This window comes from Ischnura elegans, chromosome 10 (assembly GCF_921293095.1).
Source record: "Ischnura elegans chromosome 10, ioIscEleg1.1, whole genome shotgun sequence".
In the NCBI taxonomy this organism is placed as follows: domain Eukaryota; kingdom Metazoa; phylum Arthropoda; class Insecta; order Odonata; family Coenagrionidae; genus Ischnura; species Ischnura elegans.
The window spans coordinates 43383843-43408875 of NC_060255.1; the positions used below are offsets into that span (position 1 = coordinate 43383843).

The following is a 25033-nucleotide window of genomic DNA, read 5'->3' on the forward strand; positions in this document are numbered from 1 at the left end:
TGTTTGGGATTCCCATTCTCCTGAGATATTTCCACATTTGGTTTCTGTTGATACTGTCGTACGCCTTCTTAAAATCAATAAAGAGGAGGTGCGCATCTCTATTGAACTCCCAATACTTTGATAAGATTTGTTTAATGATAAAAATTTGATCAATCGTAGACATTTGTTTTCTAAAACCTGTCTGGTGCTCTCCTATAATTTCTTCCGAGTATTCCTGTATTCTGTTATACAGTATTTTGGACAGTACTTTGTAAGCCGTGTTTATTAAAGATATTCCCCGATAATTGCTGCATACTAACCTGTCTCCTTTTTTATGCAGCGGGACTATTATAGAGAGGTTCCATTCTTTTGGTATTTTTTCCTCGTTCCATATTTTCACTATTAGTGCATGCAGCTTTCTTAAGAGAGCATTTTCCCCGGCCTTGAGGAATTCTGCTGGTATACCATCCTCTCCAGGAGCTTTGTGGTTTTTTAGAGCTTTTATCACGTTGCATACTTCCTCCTCAGATGGATCTTGGATCTGTATTTGAGGATATATATATAATTCGTCTTCTTCTTCTGCTGGGATCCTGCCCGCATTAAGGAGGTTGCTAAAGTAATCCTTCCATATATTAAGGATATCTTTTTGGTTACAGGTAATTTTACCATCTTTACCTTTGACCCCAAATGTTCTAGGTTTAAAACCCTGTTTGAAATATCTCACCGAACGGAAAAATTCTCTAGAATTGTTATTTGTTCTGTCTTCTTCCGCTTTCTTTAACTGATCTTTCACAAAATTTCTTTTAGCGGTCCTCAGTGTCTTGTTTGTCTTTCTATTAATTCTTAAATATTCTTCCCTTTTTTCATGGTTGTCATCTGTAAGTAGTCCTGCCTTGGCTTTTTTTCTCTCCTCTATCATTTGCCGGCAGTCTTCATTGAACCAAGTTTTCTTGTTCTTTCTATTATTTTGGAACCCAACTACTTCCTTCCCTATTTCCTGAATTGAATCTCGAATAACTTTCCATTTTCCTTCTATAGAATCCTCTTCTTCCTTTTCTAAGGCTTGGAACCTGTTAGAAAGTTTAATCATGAACTCTTTCCTAATATTTGGGTTATCAAGTTTTTTGAGATCAAACTTTTGTTTTGTCTTATGTATATCTCTTCTGTTTTTGCACACTTTTTGCCTTACTTTTATTATTATCAAGTAATGGTCCGTTCCACATTCTGCTCCCCTCTTGCTTCTAACATCTGTGATGCAGCTTTTATGTCTATCCTCAGTCAAGACATGATCAATTTGGTTTTTTACTTGTCCATTTGGAGAGACCCATGTATACTTATGAATATCTTTTCTTGGGAAGGTGGTCGACATGATCTTGAGATTTTTTGCGCTTGCAAAGCTTATGAGCCTCATTCCATTTTCATTAGTTGTTTCGTGCAAACTGTTTCCTCCTGTATATTGTTTCCAGCTTGGTTCATTTCCTACTTTTGCATTTGCATCACCGAGTAGAATTTTCATGTCATAGTCTGGTATACTTGTCATCAGCTGATCCAGATTGTCATAGAAAAAGTCTTTTACATCATCCTCTGCATCCTCTGTAGGTGCATAAAAGCAAATCACAGATATGTTCTGAAATTTCCCTTTCAGCCTTATGTAGCATAATCTTTCATTTACAGGTTCAAAGGTCATCACAGATTCCATAAATGTTTTTCTTACAGCAATTCCTACGCCTGCGTAGTGATTACCATCGTCACAGCCACTGTAAAAAAGGGTATGACTAGATGAATTCAGCTTGCCATTGAATGGCCATCTTGTCTCTTGGAGACCTACTAAATCTAGTTGGTAACTATCTAGTTCTTCCATGACTAGTTTAAATTTCCCTGGTAAAGCTAAAGTTCGTACATTCCATGATCCGAATCTCAAATCCTTAAAACGAAGCTTTGGTCTAATTCCTTGATGTCCGTCCTTTTCCGAGGCTAGTTGTTGGTGTTTCTGAACAAGATTTTTTCTGGTGTAAGGTTGTCAGCCTTACGTCCAACCCCCAACCTGGAGGACCAGGAGTTTGTGATCGGAGTCCTCTTCTCCTAGACCGATTGCTTTCACTGCAGCTTGAAGACCTTGGTCTGGCCTCGGTTTTACCTGGGAGTGTCCTTCTCCTAGCCTTCGGGTACCCAAACCCTAACGTACAAGGCAGTACGGCTTTTATACCTACAGCCAGGTTTATACTGCAGCCGGTCCTCACATGGACAACAGACGCTGACCAGGATGTCGCCCAATGTGGGAGCACACGCCTGGATTTTGGTTTCCGTTTTGGTCCGCGGGTGGTATTTTATTTCCCACCTACCCTGCATATCTGCCGAGCATTCCCCTATCCGCCACCTGGGGACGCGCCCGATGGGGGACGGAAAACCCCACACGGTAGCGCCTTCAAAATATTAAAATCTAATAAAATCAATTCATTCAATTCATTAATTGGTAATCAAAACTGATTAATCAACCAGGAATGAGATTGGATTCATTTTCTATTTACCTCTCACATAAGAAAATCTGTAAGTTTGCTTGAATAGCGTGTATTTTAATGATATATAATAGGCATATAGAAAAATTCATGGCCGACTACATGTAGAAAGCGATATATGCATGGAAACTAGGAGAACAAACGGATGGAGAATAAAATTTAATTATAAATATTTTTTTTTATTTTGTAACTAATATGCTACCAAATTGGAAGCTGAAAATATGAAAATTTCATTCGTGACATTTATAAATTAGAGGAAAACATTTTCATAACGAATTTTATCGATAAACATCTACCTGATGACAAAGTTTTTTCCTTTTTTAACCATCAGATTTACGTTACCTCCCATGATTTCTTTCTGGACCCCTATATCTCACCTACGCCAGCTTCTGATCTCAATATCAATTTTCCCATCTCATTTTTCATCCTTCCGCATCGTTCAACCTGTATTAATCCGGAAACGCGTCCTCAATGCCCTCCTCCCAGCGATTTAGAAGGAAAACTTTTTATGCTCATATTTCTCCAGAATAAAAGTAAATTTTGAGGCAAAGCAATTCCCTCGTTCCATATTGAATTGAAAGTTATCCAGTTACCACCGTTATATGAATCCAAGAGTTCTCTCGAGTAAAGAGTTTTTTCCGAGACAACATCAGAACTTTTTTATATGTATTTGAATCTACTCAAAATTACACTTGGACATCGAAGGTTTATAATTCGCCATAGGCCATGAAGTAGGATTCCAATTTAGTGCCACTACTACAGTTTATTATAACATAATGTGGCAAATAAAATGAGAGGAAAAAAAGAAAAACTGCTAGTCCTATTTATGGGGATGGAGTTCTATGCCACCAACGTGCCATACTTTTGCACGAAAAAACCATGCCCTGAATAAATAAAGCTTTTTCGATGGGACTTGATCCCGCGACCTCTTTTTTCGCAGGACAGGGCTTTACTCCGCCACCTGGTGTGTTATAGTATTTTAACTGTAATCATTGAAGCTTCTTCTCTGCTCTCAGAAGTATTGTTCGTAAAGTATAAATAATATCCTTCATATTCTACAAAATTGCAGGTATTTACCAGGACCGTAGCAAAACGTTATTCATTTACAACGAATACCAATTATTATTTAAAAATCCCGCCTCATTAATTAAAAAATATACTGCAAAAATTGTTTACTTTAGCTTGAAAAACAACAGTTGTTCAGAAACCTCACGGTATGGTATGAATGATATTTGGAGGAAGCGACCGACAGCTTAGATCATTTGCGGCAAGAGGGAAGGGTAGGTAAGGAAGGGTGGAGAGAAACCCGGCGTCGGCATTATCCTGCTCTTAATAAAATGCGCCAAGGGGACCACGGCTTAACGTCCTTTCCGACGGACGGATTGCGGCGCTTGAAATGTCCTCCACACAACATTCAAGCTGAATCGGGCAGTCCCTATTAATTCTCTGCCATCACCGGGATTAGAACCCGAGCCCACGGGGTGGGAAGCCAACACTCTAGCCGCCACACCAGCCCGAACCACCTTGGAAACCTCGCGAACTCGTAATTGAAGGAACTTGAATTTTAGAGGGCTTCTCCCCAAGTTATAATACAAACTCTTGCTCCTTCACACTCACTCCAACCTCACTTTCACATTTTCCACTTCGATTATCCTTTGTTGACTAGTCTTCTAACCTGCAACGTCCCAAACATTGAACTATTGATTGAATGGGTAACACTATTACCCATTTTTAGTCAGTTCTACGGTAACGTGGAACTCCGTGACACATTCAATCAAATCTTGCAAGTCTAGAGATAGTCTTTAAAAGTCGAAACTAACTTGATTAAGCTTCTACAGCTTTACATCAAGCTAAAAAGCATTTTTCTAGGAATTTTCTCAGTTATATGCTAATCAATGGACAATATGCGAGTGTATTCGAGGTCGTACGTTTTTTCTTTAAAACTTGTAAGTATTCACACGTTCTCCTAATTATTTTATTGTGTTTTAATTATGTCTATTACTATATAATTTTAATGTTTTCATCTACCACTCTGCTCTTACGAGTGTTTTGCCTAGGGTATAAATAATATTTATTATGTTACCTATACAAAGATTTAAGGTATTTACCGGGCCCATAACAAAATTTTCCTCGTTCGAAGCATGTACAATTGGGTATTTAAAACATCGCCAATCATGCCAGATACTACTTATACTGTTTGATTTAAGTTGAACTAAGCAGTTGCTAGGAAACCTCGTGGAGTGTTTTGCTAAGAGTATAAATAATATTCAATATATTCTACACTATACAATTACACTTTATGTTTTCTAGACCATAATTAAACTTTCTTCGTATTCAAGTTTGGTATCATTTGGTATTAATAAAGGCTACATGACTAATTACGCCAGATGGTACAAAATTTTTTTACGTCGAGTTTAAGAATATCCGTTGCTTAGAAACTACGTGAACCCGTACTTGAAAAATTTGAATTTCAGTCGTCTTCTCTTCACGTTATGATAGCAAGCTTTGCTTCTTCACACAGGCCATCCTCACTTTCACATTCTCCCGCTCAATTATTCTTCGTTGACAAGGAAAAAAACATCTAACCAGCACCGTCCCAAACATTGGACTACGAACCACTATTACTCATTTATAGTCATTTCTGCAGCGATATGGAACTCCTTAAAACATTCAAACTATGTGAGTCGACAAACGCTTTTAAAGCAAAACTTGTCTATTTTCATGCGTATTTAGATTTAGATTAAGCTTTAACCCTTTTACCGCTACCGGGCCGATATGTCGTCCCTCGCTGGTTGAGCGAAAATTGCCAGGGGCCGATTTATCGGCCCGAATTATTTCACTTTTTTTTAATGATTGTGGCCTTTTCAACGGCTGTAATTTATGTAAACCCCCATAATCTATCAATGGTTATAAGATGTAAACATATCTTAAGAGTTGGGAAAAAATCTAGACATATTAAATAAAATTAATTAGCTGAAAAAGTTTTAAATATGAAATGTTGCTAATTCCGGAAAAAAGCCTTGGCAGTCTTCGCACATCCCACCTGAAATGGTCTGGCAGTAAAAGGGTTTAAGGATTCTAGGATTTTATTCAGTTTTATGCTCATCAATGGACAGTATGCGAGTGAAATCGAGGCCGTATGTTAGTGTTAAATACTTTTAAATATTCACACGTTCCCTCAACCATATTATTGTGTTTTGATTGAGTCTATAACAATACAATTTTAATTTTCGATTCTACCACTCTGGACTTACGAGTGTTATGTCTAAGGCAGGGGTCTCCAAAATACTGCTCGCGGAGGGCTTTCATCCAGCCCGTTCACTCGTTTCAAGTATCGAATATCAAATTGAATATCGTATACTTCAGTAATCGGCAAATTTGATGCACGGCCCGCGGGGCGATTCGGAACATGGAATGTGGCCCTCGTGGACCAGTAAATTGGAGACCCCTGGCCTAGGGTATAAATAATTTACATTATATTCCACAAAAAATAAGATATTTGCCGGCAATATAACAAAACTTTCATCATTTACAGCATATCGATGGCTAAGTTCTAATAACACGTATCTGAAAAATAGCATATTTTCAGGAGAGCAAACAAACTATTAATATTTGTTACGTACACACTAAAATTAAAAACCAAAAGTTCATAAATTTGAAAAATAAGCATTCATTTGCAAACAAAGAGTTGTTTTTTGCTTGTATTTTATTTTTTATTGTTATTACGCTTTGTTTAAGATGCCTGTTTCAAACCGGCCGAATTTGAGATACGTCTTGTCTGAACTTAGTCACCGATATATTGTTGGGTGTTTATAAATCCTACTAAAATAATTACGTTATATAATACAAACATAGTTTTTTTGAGGAGAAAAACAAATTTGCTTAGAAACCTCATGAACCCGTACTTGAAGAACTTAAATTTTAGTAGGCTTCTCAGGTTATAATACTAAGCCTCGCTTCCTCACACATCACCGCCAGCCTCACTTTCACATTTTCCCATTCCCTTACCACACGTTCACCCTGGAGCAATTTCACTTCCAAATTTTCCCGTTACTTTGCGTCCTCTCTATCCGTCGACGTCAGCACTACCTCTCTCTCTCTCTTTCTTTCTCTCTCTCTGCCACACACTCTACACTTTCCCTGCTCCAGGGCCCCATCTCGCGGAGTCATTATATTTCGCAAATAAAAAAACAACAACGGGGGCCATTGCGCTGCTTCCAAAAACCTCGCACCCAGAAAAACAGCGAAACGTCATTGCAACGCGTGTTGTAGAGAAGGCGTTGAATTGGGGCCGGGTGGAAGTCCCATTTTTTTTGCCCGTAAGTCTTGAAATATCACCAAAATTCTGCCTTAAATTTGCGGAGCATGATCTAAATCTTTAAACCAAATATTTTTTAAAGTTTTGCAGGATTACCCGAGAGTATAGAATACGGGAATGAAAAACATTAAAGAACACTGGCGAGTTCATTCACCATTATAGAGTACTATTAGGAAAATTATGGATTTCAAATTCATCCCTGGTAGGCAATTAAGACATTGACATTTCCCCCAAGGATGATAGCATTAATTATGGTTGAACACTGAGCTTATCAAGGCCATTTTGCTGCTGTGAAATCATTGCACTTCAATTCGAAAGTCATAATAATAATCATTAAGCCTCAAATATATGCGAAACCAAATAGACACCTACCAATACCGATTCCATTACAATGAGTATCATTATTCCAAATAGCTATGTTTCGTGATGTAAATTTGTGAGTAAATTATTATTTATAAGTTACTAGCTGGCCCGGCGAACTTCGTACCGCCTAACAATCAATGAACTTACAGTTTACTTACACCATTTATAAATCAGGAGCGGCTGTATCGTTTTTAATCATGTTTAATTTATTATAATAAAATAAGGGTACAAATTCAATAAAACTACGTAAATGAGTACCAAAATTGCTTGTCAGAAAGACATTTTCTTTATTGAATCTACATAGGGTGAATCGGAGCACGTTTACGCGGATTTTTTCAACAAATTTTCTTACGTTTTAGCTTAAGAAATTTTGGGCATTGTGGTTTAATAAAGCAGTTCATGAAATAAAAATTATACGCATTCAGTTGTTGGCTATTTGCGTTATTAGCTGTAAAAAAATGTTTTTAGGTCCAAATCTGTTGCATACACTTGGCCCATTCAGAGGGCAGGTTGACACGACCCCAGACCGACGCTTGACTGATGCTCAAAATCGTGCAAGAAAAGCCCCTATGAAGCAGCACTCGCATTAAATGACTTAAGGCGCGCCAGTTTTAGTATCTCTGTTTGGAAAAAATGCACTGCGTAAACGTACTGCATGCGTAAACGCACCACGGTGAGCCCTACACATTCGGGTTTAATGTCTTGCGTCAAGCACCTTCTGACAAACAACAGTTTTTGTTTTGTTATCAGGCGCAAGATGAAGCGGATGAAGCTAAATAAATATAGCGAAGCAAAGCAGTGACGCAGCGAGGGGAGGGTTTGGGGGATAAACCCCCCCCCCCCCAAGAGCTTAGAGAATTTTTTAATGAAAGATTTTGTTATTAATATTAGGGGGACGGATGACTAACAAACAAAACATATTTAACTATTCACACAGCCGCTAAACCCACTATTTTGAACCATTTATCTCAAAAAATGGCTGAGGGAAGTGCCCCCACACTTCCCGCTTACCTTAGCGAGTTTTCTATACCCTACAGACCCGTGGTATTAGCTGCGCCCAAAGCCCCCTATCCTAGCTACGAACTTGAAGCGTAGGATGAAATACAGAGGATGGTTTATCGACTCGTGAACATAGCACGCTAAATTGACCATGAGAAAATCATGGGTTTTCATTAGCACATGAGCACAAACAACACAAAAACTGAAAGAATGACCATGCGATTTTTTAATCGTTATCACGAATGAAACACGAATTGTAAATTGAATACGTTTTAGCTCAAAAGGGCATATGAGTTGAGATCATGGAATCTACGGAATGAGGACTTCCTAACCTTTGAATTTTCCTTTGAGTAAAGCTGCGTGAATTACATTCATCACCAATTTTTTTAATGATCAAACACGTTCCGTTGGATAGTTATGGTTGGTTTAGGCTTCGAAAGATCATGAGCACAGAAACTACATTTTTCTGTAAGTCGTGCCTTGGTAAGCCAGGTACGTCCTTAAAATATTCAGATAGATAGTTGGTGATTTCGTCTTCGTTTGTTACACATTTAAAAGATTCGAATCCATGCAGAGTATGAACTATTTGAATTTACCTCGTTTTAGTCATCCACATCTTCGTTCTTGCTCGCTAAATCAACCATCTTTGATTCTTTTAGTGATCAATCATATTCTGGAACTCTTTGTTGATGAGCAAACTACTCGATTCCTCGACAGGAACACGGACATTACCGTTTGTCAACAATTGCTTGGAGATTTGTTTACAAACACGGTAGTGAAGTGTCAACTCGAGCTGGGCCACGGCTGGGCTTACAATTAGCTCGAATTAAATTTTTTAAATGTTATTTCAATTTAATTAATATTTTGAATATATTTAGTAATTAAAATGTTATATTGTTACTAAATTCAGTTATTAAAGTGGTAAAAACAAAACAAATTATTTAATTTGTAGTTTTGACCGACTTATCAATTGTTGTGTTACTATAACTCCTAAATGCATGTCCATAGGAAAGAGATGAATTTTTTTTGTGAAATTATCCTTTTTTTAATAGCCTATATGTTAACCCCGCCTGTGACGAATCCAAAGAACCAAATCTCATTGAAATCGGTGCAGCCGTTCTCGAGTTATAAGTGTTCTAACTAACACGATTTTCGACTTTCTTTTATATATATAGATTTTAGCATATAGCCATAAATATAATACACCTTATATCTGAAGTACATGTTTGTCTCATTTAATCCTCATTTACCCAAAGCGATGCACGATTATGCATGTGTATAATGCGTATAAATTAAAACTAGACCCAAAATCTTATCAGAATGTTACTATCTCCGTTTTTATACGTGATTCTCGTATATTTATCGACGATAAGAATATGTTTTTTAGTTAATAGCTCTCATTAGTTAAAGATATTAATCGATCCTTAAGTCTAATTTATATACAAAAATTAATGCCACTAACGATATCATAAAAGGACAGTCATAGCCTTTATCAGATAGCGACCAAATGTAGATGTCATGGTCTTTCTCAGATTCAATTTTCTCACCTCGTACTAAGATTCATCATGATAAGGCATTTGTCAAGATTTACAGCTCACAAGGTTGATGATTGCATGTGATTCAAAGTAAGTTAGAGCTAACTTGATTTTGGGAACAATTGCCGATTGCCTTTCGATTTTGACAACCATGCCGGTGACTGTAGATGATACATAACTACCAAAAGTGTGGAATCGATACCTTCACTACACAAACACTTAACAATCGCCCAGTGAATCAAATCCGCTCATCTTGGAGCTCAACAATACGAATAAGCTCAGCTGGCAGTATTTGGAGCATAAATGCTCATCTCGAATTCTCTAAGATATTTCAAGCATACGGCAATGTGGCTCCCCTGTGTGCTATTTTCGATCACAACAATGCCTTTAGCATAAATTCCAATTACTTACTAATTACTGGCGGATAATTTATCTACACATTATAAAATTCACTTCCGACGACTGACTGACTGATACAAATTTTTAGGGTGAACGAGACGAGATACGACTACAAGTCAAAGAGTCTGCAAACAAGAATGGTACAAGAGGACAGTTAATTTTTACCTTAGAGAAAGAATTTTCGCTAAAAATCACCAGCAGCACACTTTTATTTAAAAGTGGAACATACATTCATATCAAGCCCCTGAGACATCAGCTAGGAGAAGCTATTTGCCAGAACAACAATGCCTCTAGTGAAAATTCCGGGTACTTACTAAGTATTGGCGCGTAATTTATCCATATATGTACTATAAACCCTAATTCCGACGACTAACTGATTGGTACAAATTTTTGCTGTGAACGTGACGAGATAAAACAATTCAGAGAGTCTATCCCCTCTAAAATCGTCTTAAAATCTAAAAAAATGACTAAATGCTAATGTTTCTATTTCCTATTAGTGAAATTCTTTCCGTCTGTCTAGTGTTGGTGGCATTTGTGTGTTAACACTAGGAATACCGGACTTGACACCCCCCCTAGAACTACCGAATGGAGTCATTTTGACTCCTACCATATAATTGTTTATTTTTGCAGTTTATGTCTGTTTTTATTGATACATTGTATTAGTTAATCATTTTTGTTGATTATTGCGATATTTCAGACATCGTTTTAACAAAAAAATATAATTTAAAAAAATGCGAAATTCGACAGTGTTGCTTTGAAATTCTTTTTTCTTACATGTTATGTTGTTTTAATAGAATGTTAATAGAGGAATTGGATAAAACAGCAAACGTAGATTTTTCAACACATTTTATGATATTGTTTGAATGATCAAAAATATTACTTAGGCTACATGGAAGTTGGGAAGATAATTAAATAAAGCAAATAAATTGCTGTTGATACGCCACGCATTTGTCTTAGGTGCTTTAGAGTTCAAGCATTGTCGTTCATTTTCATTGCCCACACAAAGACTTTTGGCAGGTCATACAATTCCCAACTGATCGATTATTTTTGCACTTTGGTTTTGCCTGGATATACTTATTTCGTAGAAACCCGTCAGAAGAATCTGCGGCATTAGACACGCAACGCTTTTATCCACATCTAACATGAGGAGCCAACTCTGTAATGAGCTTTTTCTAAAACGTATTGGGCGAAATGTTTTAGGTAGTTTCATTGCACACTATCCATGAATACCTGCTGAGTCGGGAGTATTTTCCAACGAGTAGATAGGCTATCACTGAGTAGATATTCTTGCGGTATATTTGTGATTTCATCTCTTTTGGTTCTTCTTTTCTCTTTTATTTACCTTTCCCACAATGTGGTACCCCACGGTACCTAGTACCGTGGATTTTTTGCTGTTCAGCGAGTTTGACTGGGGTAAAGTAATTATATACAGTAACATTTCGCCCTTTTCAGAAAGGGTTGCAATAGCTTCAGTACTGCTAAACGCCAATCTGCGTGAAGTGAATTACCTTTTCCAACATAAGGGAAGGCGTTTGCAAGATATTTGCTATCCTTGTCAACAGGTAGCCAATATTCATGGGCGTATTTGTCCGGATTATAAGGAATGCACAGAGTAAAATATGCCTAATTATACTGGGAAAAAGTTGTTCATCAACTAATGTACGGACCAGGTTTGTAACAAGCAATGTAATTCTCTATGAAACTATCGTACACTATTGAAAAGAGGGAAAACTTAACAGTTTTGAACCAATGGAATCGATTAGATTTCTCATCAAATCTTAGACATTGCAAAATGTTAACAAACCTAGTCGTTCGTTGCAGAAAATGGTATTCCCCAGTCGTTTGATCAAATACTCTCAATAGAGTGATCATTTGTACCTGATATTCCACGTGCATAAAATATGGCTATACATGCAACTAGCTCCACATCGGAAAGAGTAAAATCTTCGTAATTTTGCCTGCGTGGTTCCACAATTGTACATCGCTTTATGTGAGTCAGTATAAACGAATCGATAAATAATCGTAGATAATACCTTTTTTGTAACTACCTATGAAAGAGGAAGTAAATGTAAATTACTGCTTATATTTTGCACGCGTTTTGTCTGAATCTTCAGACTCGCTAGAAACGTTTTGAGTAATAAAATCCTCGACTTCGTCACAGCCGAAATGATCTTCTGTTTCGCGTTCCGATTCACCTTCCGGTATAGAATGCAACATAGATAGGACTTCTTCACGCCTTCGACTACTTCTTCTAGCCATACTGCCAGTCAGGAAGAATGATCCTTGCTTCATAGGAGTTTTGCAGTCCACTCGAGAGTTCACTGGATTCACTAATGCAAAGGACAGTGCACGGTTTTCCTGTGCGGCACCCGGCAGCCAGCGCTGTCAGAACGTGATAGGACAGTAACTTTATTTCATTCTACTGGTTTATTTTCCTGGTTCATCAGTGTATCAATTTTTCTGGGGAATCAGTATATCAAAGGTACTTTTACATATTTGAAAATCAACTTCCACGCAGTCAAGGCTGAAATAATAGTGCTGCAGCGCAATGCGCCGTATTAGCGGGCGGCGGCAAAGGTGGGCGGCAAGAAGGAAAGGGTAAGGGAGAAGGGGCACACACGACGGATTCTAAACACATGAATTTGAAAATGCTATGAATTGCATATTCACCACTTTATTGAAAGGTAAAATAATATCAGGACATTCACATAGTTTGTAGATCCAAACACAGACCTGTAAAATAAGAAATGCTTTCAAAGTCTCGCAAATATGGGCCAAAAGGAAAATAATTGTATATTCAAGCCATTGATTGATTTCAATTAATTATTATTAACATAAGAAGAGATAAATACTTGAATAAATATTACTATATTGTGAAAAGACAAGCAAAATACATTAGGGAGTCAAAATGACTCCCTTTGGTAGTTAAAGGTAAATTTTGAAAAACGTGCACTATTTTATTTTCTAGAATTATTTTAATCGCAAAGCCTTATATTGTGCCAAAAATGAATAAAAGTCACGGGATTTCAGGCCGGAATTCGGAAAATTTTAGACAGGACAGAGAAATAAAAATGGCGAGGAGTCAAAATGACTCCATCGGTAGTTCTAGTGTTAAAAAATCGATTTATCAAAAATGTCATTTTTTTAATCTAGACCGTGTGATGCGTCGAGAAACGAATTTTCATACAGATCGGAGCACTTTTATTTTGGTCAAATCTTACAATATCACTTCGATTCACTTTCATGAATTATTGGTCCCGATAGGCCCCTGCCTCAAATCCTAATAGACAGGAACACGGAACACCCGCTCAAAAATTCTTCTCATGAGGATTGGCCATGGGAAATGAACTTCACCATACCAAGAATTATGTATATATGTATAGTATTTCTATGCTAAGATTGGCGTACTGCCGTCCTCCATATCTCTCAGTCACAAAAGGCATGAAAGTTGAAATAACTGTTTTAGCTACAATAAATCATTCATCGAATACCAAAGTTCATCAATGGACGAAAAAATTATGCATGTTAATCATGGAAATATTTGTATTAATAAAGTACCGAATGATACTTATTTCTACATTTCTTACAGTTTTCCTTTTATCGAGATTACATCAAATTGATTACAATGAAAAATTCGTAGCAATTAGACGCATATCCAAAATGTAATGCTTTAGATACTTGTCTGTTTGAATTATAAACGTATTTCAAAACTTTGCGATGAATATCACGAATCTACTTCTAAGTAACGTGTTGTAACTCAATTCGTCACGTGGCGTCGACCAGACTCCAAAAACAAAATAAAATATCAAAATCATTCAATATATGTGGCAAAACATATAATCATATTGTAATTAATATAATTGATATCTATTCATATTCTATTAATATCTTTTCCTTCAATTCCTACCATAATCATATTGGTTGCAAATTTAGAAGCATAAAATAATAAGATACAAGGAATATTAGTTTCCTAACTATGAAAATACGATGTGGGGAAAGTAAAGAAAATGGCCTAGAGTCTGGTAGACGCCGCGCGACCAACGGAAGATTAACCTCCATGAGGTTCTTCTTTCCCGTATCATTTCTGCTCTGTCCTAGGTATTTGTCCCTTGGTCATCCTTTGGACTTCCACATCAGGTTTTCCTTCCAATATGTTTCCCATGTAATTGATATATCTTATGACTTGGACGACCCACCATGTTTTTCTTTGCAGTACTCTGATATATAGTGTAATCTCTATTCCTATTATTTTATTCACCTCCTTATTTCTCGCTCTATCCGTCCATTTCATCTTCACCTTCTCCATTTCCAGGCCTCGATATACTATACTATTTTCTGATTATCACTTATTCCGATGATCCAAGCTCCAGAACCATGAATAAGGGGCACCAAATTGTCGCAAATACCAGTAATGAGTTAAGTCGTGCTCGACAAGAGAAGTATCCATAACCGCGTTGCAAACTTTAATCTACCAGCACCTGTCTACTCAATCCCATTTAAATACACGACCTACAAACTACGCATAACATTTCTGCATGGCCTATATTTACCCTTCCGTGACTGTGCCCAGAAATCATACGCGAATAACTATGTGGGGTATCTCAGGTACCTCGTTTATAAGTCATAAGTTATATGTAGTAGAGTTAGTCTCTCCTGTAATCCAACATTATGGCTCCCTTTTTAATGATATCGTATCTTGTTTTGTATAATTTGTAAATAAATTATAGGCTAAATTTAGGTTTTTACATTGATTTTGTGGGAAATGGCAGGAATCTTTCACATTTTTCTTTTGTAACTGTACATTGACTAACTTTCTATGAAAAAAACAAGTACAAAAGATGCCATAATCTAGAATATTGGCGTTAGTAAAGTTAAAATTTAATAAAATTTATTGCATTCAACTTTTATCCCTGTACTCATACAACAAACAATTTTTATTTTTCTTCCCGCCAACAGCCGTGCGAGATAAATTAGTGGCTGCACGATTAAAAATTAAAAATAATCATTCGTCGTCTAAATAATAACAACGTGGTTACAAACTACAAAATAATTTCAAAGAGACAAAATATAAAATAAAAATTATGTTACATTACCGTAATTTGTGGTGGCTGAGTTATCCCGCATAGTCCACGGAAGGATTAATGTGTGTTAAGAAAAATCGTAACAAAACTATGCGTAATAATTATTCGCGAAAATGATCTCTGCCGAGAATAAGTGAATTTGACACGCCTGAGCGAGACTTCCGCTCCAACCTGTCCCAACCGGACCAACCGGTTGGATCACTGAGGGAATGATTTTCCATATTCTTCCGTTACAGCACACCCCGTTTGCTAAGTTCATCTAAACGACCTTGCCGTTATCTGATGCGAAAACTGTACCTGGTGGCTATGCCGTAACAGACACTTTTTCTTTGAATTTCATCCTTGGGGTATGCAGCTTAAACACCCACGTGAGATGCGAGGTAGCATCCCACACGGGGTCCGCAAGACAGGAATACAAGTTAAGGTTATTTCCACAGTTTCTTTCATGGACCCTCATTCGCCTCCTTACGTAAACAACATAGGTTACCTCATAGGCTTTCCCGGTAATATTGACAGTTATATCCGAAATTTTCTATATTTTATCACGTGGTTGTGACGAAATCTGTACTTTTAAATTCACCTGATATTTCCAATTATTCCAGATCTTTGATTAACATTCCCTTATCTTATAAAAATAATGAAATTCGTAAAATATCAAAATTAGATAGCAATTTTTACCTAGCTGGGACATGGCTTTTTTTAAGACCCCATCAACCTCCACATATAAATGCCTAGTGTCTTGTGTGTGGAGGATAGTTGTAAGAAAGTCAAGGTATAAAAGAAGTCTTGATAAAGGGTAAAATTGCTTTTTCAAGGGTAAAAACTTGAAAATTACATAATATCATAAAATATACACTGATGACATGAATTCCTAGCATACGACAATGCATTTTAGCGAACATGCCTCTCCATTAAATAAAAAGACTTCATTATTTATTCTTTCATGCGACTCCAGAAAATCTTTCACCTGCTAATATCAGCCTTTTTAAAATATTGAGAAGCAAATAATGGTTTTGAGAAAAAGAAAAATTTATAGTTGGAAAATGAACAAATTTTCTCGGTAGCATAAAAGATTACCAAACCTTTCCGCGCTTTCTCAGTTTTCAGGCCTATAACGACCCAGTAATCGCATTACATTATCAATTATATGTCTTCTATCAGCCATTCACTCTCAATGCTATTCCTTCTTTCACTCATTTCTCTTAATAAACAAAATATATCCTTTCTAAACTAAGGTAGAAATTACTAAAGTATTACACAAATTCAGAGAAGAAAAATCTCGAGATGTCATCCGGTTATATGTTTTCATCCACTAAGCTGTAAAAATTACGCCCCAAGCTATCAGTGGCCCGTGCCTAAAAAAAACTGAATAACGAAATTTTGCAATGTTATCCAAACTTTCTTCCGCCTACTTGAATTCGGACATTTTGAGCGCCTCACTATGCAAAATCGTTTTTAAACCTCTTTTCGAACGTCTGCACGGAGAGGAAAGACTCATACTGCGGCAAATGAGGAGAAAGAAATTCATTGGGATCTAATATTAGGTATTTGATAAGAATTAAGAGTATCCAAGCAAAATAATGTGGAATTTATTCAAAGAAAATTGAGAGTTTTTCAGCGCATAGAATCCTCTGGAATTTGCACGTTTAAGAAAAATTCCGTCTGCTCAAGGTTCTAAATGATACACATTTATTTTTGCCAGAAAGTTGTAAAAAGACGTTCCAGGCCTTAAATACTTTCGTGGATAGTAAGATTTGTGTTTTCAAGAATTTCTACATTTCCGCGAGCTCCTTATCTATTCCTAAGAAACCAAGAACTTACCGTTTATACGCTCCAAAAAAAACGCAACCAATCTGCAAATTTTAGTATTCCATCCCAGGAAACACATCGACAATCCAAAGTCTCACCTTCCAGCTCCCTTCATTATTGATTCTTCGAAGAAAAGTCTTTATTTCCTCTTTCCACCAATTCTTATTTTTTTCTCCACATTCATTCTTAGTACAAAATCCAGTTCCCTTTTTCGAATCATCCATTCACAATCGTTTCTAAGAAATCGTCTTCTTTCAGAGAAATTCCCCCATTCAGAATCCTCAGACAGCAGGGGACGCTCAGGGATGGAAAAATTTCCATCGAAATCGATTTCTCGATAAATCGATTTCGAATAATTCAATTCAAATAATCATTCGAATCATTCGAAATAAAAAACTCTGCTTTTCAACGAAAATCGAAGTTTGAACCAAAAAATAGATAAATCGAAAATAACAGCTATTTAAAAAAAATACTTTTGTACAAAAAATGCGTTTATTATTCATTCTGAAAACATTCAAAATTCACATTAGAATAGTAGGAAAAAAATGCATGGAATATGCGCTAAAAATTTACAAATGTACGCACACTAAAGATTTGGGGTAACCGCTTGGAACCATTCGGCTTCTTTACAGTTAAAAAATTTATTGCGAGACTGAGATTCATTTTTGATGAACCAGGGCTTGCCTTTCCAATTTTATCGGCCTTAGAGAGAATTATTTCACATCAAACGAGTTACGTAATCATAAGACGGTAGAGACGTTTCTGATATTAAAAGAAATGGCCCAGATCTCTATTGCAATATCGAGTTTAAATCGAAAATTGAAGCTCATGACTAAATCTCAATTTCCTCGATCTTGTATTATTAAAACTCGATTTTCGATTATAATCTAAATCAATTTTTCCATCACTGGAGACCACACACTTGATTTCCTTCGATATCGTCCTTATCTACAATGCTAATTTGTCCTAGTAAGTATTTAAATCTGTTTTTACAGCCGGTATCTACCAAATACTGCTTTTAACTTTGCCCATCAAACTCTCATTATTCTTACAACCCAAGTTCCAAACCTGCCCAACTCTAAAGGGAAAAAAAAACTTCACTCGGATTTAAAGATATTCTCGGGTGCTCCTAACAGCGACCCCAGTTTGAATCCCAAATACGGAGGCCTGATAGGGGTTGAAGATTTCAAAGCTTTGTAATTACTTTGGAACTAATACAGTATGCCGCTATTATACTTAGTCTCACTTTACCTCGCAGTGCAGGACAAATTCATTATTGTTTGCACGAGTATGAAACCTAGTTACACTACGTCAGGAAAGTGAAGGTGAGCAGTAGGGAGGTGCGAAAAAACTCTTCCAAAAAAAGTTCCAAATTTCGTGTCGTAATAGTGCGGAAAAGTTGTGATACGTTAGTACAAGGAAAACAAAAAAAGAATTATAAAAATCGGACGTCATCTTCCGATTCCGCAAAGCACCTGAAAAAATGACAAAAATTTAAAAAAATTGTTTTTTTTCGTTGTAAAAAAATTAAATTAAATTAATATCTTTTAAAGCTGTAGCAAAAAATGATTACAAATAGCATAGGGTATTATTTATATATGCATATTTATGGCTTTTAACTTTTATTACCGATCGCACAAGATCATTAAAAATGTATAAATTTTGCAATTTAGCCGGTTTTACAGAGTTCTGTCATAATAACTCAAGGTAATATTTTAGTCTAAAATACATGTTTGATTATGCAGCTCTTCCTTTGTTTATATATGATTTAATAATATTTAAACAACCCAGAACTCACCGCGGAGAGGTGGCTGCACTTTGAGTTCTACCCACACCCTCCATCCATCCAACCAATGAGGGTTACTGCTTCTACAATATTTAAATTTTTTGTCCTTCTTTTAAATTTTAACTTTTGAAAACTACTTTTTACTGCGATTTAGTGGTAAGGTCTGGCATAATGGACCTTGATTTGAATTAGCCCAATAAATCCATCTCTGGATCGATAGCCAAAAAGCTTAAGGGATCCCTCCGTTACCAATTTCACACACGGCTCCATTGCTTGCGTGTGATATGGGAGGTTATAATATCACAATCTTGTTTATCGCCAGATTCAATGAAGGAAGCTATTTCTTCATTAGTAAATATTCTCATAAGAAGAGGTGGAGTAGATAGTTTGACTACATTCCAGTCAATCAATTCTATATGGTCAGTTATTTCGAAGTTCATGGTAAGAGTAATGAAGTTTACGATAGGTTTGCCTTTTGGTTAAGTCTGCCTGGCCTTAAATACTCTTTTTAGCCCTAGCTCTCTAATGTGTCTTCTGTAATCAAAAACCATCGCCATCAATACATTCTCTTCGTGATCAAAGCTAGAGTTTCTTTCAGTAACAGGGAAAACTGCTTTCTTTTAATATCCAGGTATGTATCGAGAGGTTTCCTTCGCTCTGTTCACACGAGCCATCTAGCATGTGAAAATGGTCCAGTATCCCGGTTTGCTAAGTCATTTGGAAAGCCGCCACTTGTGATTGCTTGACTAATGTCAATAAGGTATCTTTGGTCCTTGCTCGAAATTTATCTATCAACTTGTAGAATTTCACATTCAATTGTTTGGAAATGCAGTTTGGAAGCTTCCCATAACCATTCATATTAGTCCAATTGGCCCACTAAATGATTTTTGGCCACTTGTTTCACCATCTAAATACTGAAAAATATGACATAAGTTATTCAATGAAATCAAGTAACCCAACTGCCCACTGCAGCGGGTGTCATTGGTGTTTTACGAGCTTTCTAATAGTGCAACCTTTCCGTCTAATGTTGATGTTCGTGCCATCACAGCAAACTAACTCTAAGAACTCTACTGATACTCCTTGATCAGAGAGATAAGATAGTATGGAGACCACTATATCTTTAGCAGACCCGCAGCTTGGAGAAACATAACTCAAATACACAAAAGCCGGTTCTTTTATTAGAGAATGGTGTTCCGCTATAACTGTCCGACAGTACTCCTTCGATTCAATCATTTCTATTACTATGGTATTGTCAACCCTTCCGTCAAAGTAGAACCGTGTAGCTCACCTAAATCAATACGGATTTGCTGTAAATCGCTTATAATATTTTTCTTTTCCCTTTTAATTCTACATCGGTCAATGAACTTAGAAGTATGTTCTCAGTTATAACACCAATGTCTACAAGTACACTTGATACTATAGCAGCAGCTGTACGGTTTGATCACAATGAAAAGCTGTAATATGGAATTTTACCCTCATTTGCCATGGTGATTTATATTTTTTGGATGTACTAGGCGTGTAATCTTCCTAGTCGGCAAATTTCTCCTTGATTGTTGAACTTTGCGTTGCGTCATTTAAAACCTCAACATCTTCACTTTCGGTTTCAATAGGGTTAACATGCTGCCTTTTTAAAGTGCAATTTTGCCTTTCAATTCTAGTGGTAAGTTTTATTGTCATTTTTGATCTAAAGAGCTAATTAAAACTTCTCAAAAATTATCCTCAAGTAATTATTACAAAACTCTGAAAAATAGGCGAAATTGCAAAATTTTTACATTTTCAATGATCTTGTGTGATCGGTAATAACAGTTAAAAGCCATAAATATGCATATATAAATAATAACCTATGCTATTTGTAATCATTTTTTGCTACAGCGTTAAAAGGTATTAATTTAATTTAATTTTTTCACAACGAAAAAAAAAAACATTTTTTTCATTTTTGTCATTTTTTTAGGTGCTTTGCTGGATCGGAAGATGACGTCCGATTTTAATAATTCTTCTTTGTTTTTCTTGAACTAACGTATCGCAACTTTTCCGCACTATTACGACACGAAATTTGGAACTTGAGTTTTTTCGCACCACCCTAGTGAGAAGCAATATGCATATCAATTAATTTTTTTATTTCAAATTCATAATAAATCAAAGTGGCCGCAGTTAAAAAAAAAATTTTTTAAACAAAAATATATAGTACAATAGTGGAGGCTAAAAATAATACTCAATTCAATACCGATAATGAGAGTGTAATCATCAACGAGTATTCGCATAAATACATCAAAAACATCAAAAGAAGGGAACTAAGGCACATTTTTTAGCAATGAAGGATGATTGAAACTAATTTAGCCAAAAAAAAAGTAACTGAAACTTTTGAAACTTATTTTTTAATAGGTAGGAAAAGAGCCAAAATAATAACTTCGTTTTCGCTAAGGAATTTCAAAGCGGTGAGGGAAGATTTTCCCAATTAGCAAGGGGAGAGTCTTTTGGATGTCTAGATTTTCAGGTAAAGGGTGGAGAAAAAGATAAAACAGAATACCAAATTATTTGCTTTCTTTTCCCCTCATTAATATTTATAAAAAAACATAGGTGTTATATTCCACACAAAGAACATATTTACCTGAGGGTACCGTGAACAAAGTATGAGGAACAGAGGATATTTAGAAGGAAAAGACAAAAGAAAAATAAGCAGAAAGGAAGCCCCGTTGTGTAGTCGAAAATTTTCTTGAGTATTGATGAGACTGGAGGTGGAATTAAGTTGGGAGATACTAAGAAGGTGGGCGTTTAAGTCAAAGGGGAAATAGAAAAGGAAAAAGAATTGAGGGTTAGCAAAACATGGAGGAAAGAGAAAGCTTACTGTTAGGTCGCATTACGCCGATTATACACAGATTCTGCTGTAAAAAATCCACATAGACCGATAACAATAAATTTGAAGATTATCATGATTTTGACTGATAATACTTAGGTATTCTTAATAAAATATTGAGGTACCATTCGTAAATGCATTTTTCTTCTTTTTTCCAACTGTTTGAAGTCTTTGTAATCCAGTTTGAATTCCCACCAATTCAATTCTTTCTTCTTTTATTTACAGAGTAAATCAAATTTGTGTTAAGTCAAATTTTGTAACTGCCCCCACGTGTTCCGGCGCGAGGGTAGTCAGCCAGCCTTTGGTCGCCATGTAGAACGGTCGAACGGGAGAGTTCTCCTTTTTTGTAATATATCATCAAACCGAAGTATTGCAATTTCAAATATCATAAACCGCCTGGTCCTTCGAATCATTTATCTTTGTACCCATCGCGTACACCAACTATGATTCCAGATATATCTTGAGTCGTCGTTTCCAATAATTTTTTCAGAATTCCTTCCGTCCAAGTTGACCTAATGTGTACATCCTTTTTTCGTTTATTTCCCTCTCCAGTGTATATTTCCACAGGAACGGAAGAATTCCTGTTTTCATACACCTTATTATCTCCACACGTTTCCCTCTTCTTACTGTTCACCTCTTCTTTCCACCTATCCAAACCAACTCAAGCTACTCTAGTGTACCTGCTTTTCCAGTGGTACGAACTTGACTGTCTTTATGAGGCACTCATTTCTCATTTACGAAAGCTCCGTGCCGATTTTCACAACCTTTTTAACGCTGGGACAAATATTTGAAAGTGGTATTTTATGCAAAAAATGACTTTTAAATTAAAAAGAATTAAGGAAATACGATATTGCTAGTAGAATTATTATTCAATCCACTAATACTATTGAATTTACTTGATTCTTTTAAAATTCATTATAAACATACCATGGTCTGTCTCTCTGTTTAGGATGTTAACTAACCACAGATTGATCTAGAGAGAATCCCACGGTCCAAATATTTAAAATCACATCGCTACTGCCATTACATCCTCATCTTCACCACTATTTTCTCTCAACGGTCTTTGTGATTAGGCAACCGATAACCACTTCCAACCTCAAGAATCTCCCCCTATCTCGGAGGGGAAAATATTATTTCGGATCACAAAACTTTTGAATTGTCGTTTATGCCTAGTTTAACCTACCTACCACAGTAAAGAATTTAGGTACTTGTAAAGAATTTAGTAAAGAATTTAGGTACTTCATGCATCAATTCCTGCAACGGAGTCGTCCACACAGACACGAAGCTGTAAATTAATAAATAATTCGGTTGATAAGGGGAAGTATAAGTGGCTAAAGAAATTAGGTTCCGCATTAATCCATTTTCTCAAAACTTGAAAATGAAAAATGCGATAGTTGCCGCCCGTTTTTCAAGAGTTTGTGACACCGTTGGAGGTTTGGCTCAATAACTCGTTCACAAATATCCTCTCTCGCCCTATCCTTGACGGTAAGAACTCATAAGAGTGTTATTAACATCGAACCACGAGAAGCGTGCGGCCGAAGAGTAGCAAGGAGTACAAAGGTCAGTGACGTCATCAACTTATCAAAGAAAGGGTTAAGGTCGTCAATTTTTCTTCGATAATAACTCACGAATAAAGATGGGGATCCAAAAACGAAAAAAAGAATCCCTTTATTTTTTAGAAGAAGTAAGTTAAAAATAGTTGAAAATTGATTAATTGGAATTTAGCCTGGTGCCACAGCAGATAATTTATTTACGTAGTATCTATTTAGGGTACTACTGAGGTTGAGTATTTGCCAATATTTATTGTTTTTTTAATAACTTCCATGATTCATGTAAATGATAACGTTTATTCCAGGGTGTTAATAATTGCAACTGATATATCTGTTAATTTCCTTCAAATATATTTCAATGGTTTTCTAGAAAGACCTCGCAATGGTAATTTAGAGCTTAAATATAATAAGAACGGGAAGGATAACATAATTTTATCGTTCGAATAAGGCTATTAAAGCCCAGGTAATTGTTTTTAGGTGTTGGCAAAAGCGGTTAAACATTTCCACTCCACCATCCAAGTTATATCCAATTACCTCGCCTCTAGATGCAAGGAACAAATTAGAAATATCATAAAAATGACCTTTGCACTTCTATGCACGATTTAAATTTCATGGGTAGAAAAAAGACCCGGTTCGTACAATGTTACTTGAATTCTAACTTGATGTTTTATAGGTTCACATTAATGGAAACCTTTTGAGTCGAGCTAGTGTGTTATGAGTGTAAAAAAACTCGTGTATTACCAAAAACGAAATACTGGAGGCGTTAGTTTTAAATGAAAAGTCACGGAGTACAAATGCGCAACCCTATTTCTTGGAGTAGCATACCACTTAAGGGTTAAAGGTAAAATAAAAACATCCCAGAAGATAGTGAGGTTACTCAAGAGTTACGGAAATGGAATACTCGGGATTTCCCTTTGGCTTTCTGCATGACTGGAACAAGTGCATTGAGAGTAATCCAATGCTATTAAGGCTTCCAAGAATCTCCTCTTTTAAGGAATCTGTCTCTAGATAAAACCCACTCGTGAAGCATAACCAAGTGCGGCAAATTGAATTTTACCGCAACTATCTCGGCTAAAGAATAGTAGCACTTCCGCGGACTTAACTTAAAATAGTCAATTTCAGAAGACTAGGGCCGATTTTTTTCTCAATTACTGCATTCTTACATTGAGTACGTACTAAATGAAAAAGGTTTATTTATCCATTTTATTTGATTAATGCTAAGATTATTAATTTTTATTTAATTATTTGATTGTCTTGTACCCGTATTTTACTTCCATGAACAGTTTTAATACATTTTTGAATAAATAATACCAAATTCATTGAATTGTATCGTACTCTTCATACTTGATATCACATTATGCCTTAATGATGAGTTATGAGTTATGCTGCACACAAAAACATATCTTGCGTGAACTGTGGAAGTAATTAAGATAAAATTCAGAAAATTATCCCGAGGTAAAAATATTTTTAAGAAATTATTCAAGCGAAACAGACGGTCATCGTCACCATTTGTGGCCAATGTATTTGGGCAAGACTTCATTGAAGTCTGCAAAGAATTTTACAGCAAAAAGAAATCAGTAGTAAAAAGAATTCCGAGGAAATAACGTTGCGCACCATTTACCCAAGCTTAAAGACGTATAACTGTAGTTTTTTTTTTGGTTGGCCATGAATACAATATCGATGTAAAGATAGCGAAAGATTCTCATTTTTCATTCATATTTCTTGAAATCTTTATCTTTGGGTGGACTATGAGAGCGTTCTTCTGGAAAGTGCCACTAAAAATACTTTGCGGAAGTAGAAATGGCCTTCACGAACAAGTTTTGCTCGAGGAGGAACATATGGAT

General features: G+C 36.1%; 1 protein-coding gene across 1 annotated transcript in view; it reads right to left on the reverse strand.

The window, feature by feature from the left end:
* LOC124166427 (craniofacial development protein 2-like) overlaps nucleotides 1-1840 on the reverse strand; it is a 139262-nt gene extending 137422 nt beyond the window's left edge. Inside the window, exon 1 of the mRNA XM_046543959.1 lies at nucleotides 704-1840. Within this exon, the coding sequence (XP_046399915.1) occupies nucleotides 704-1840 (1137 nt within the window). The remainder of the gene's footprint in view (nucleotides 1-703) is intronic.
* Between the last annotated feature and the right edge of the window lie 23193 nt (nucleotides 1841-25033).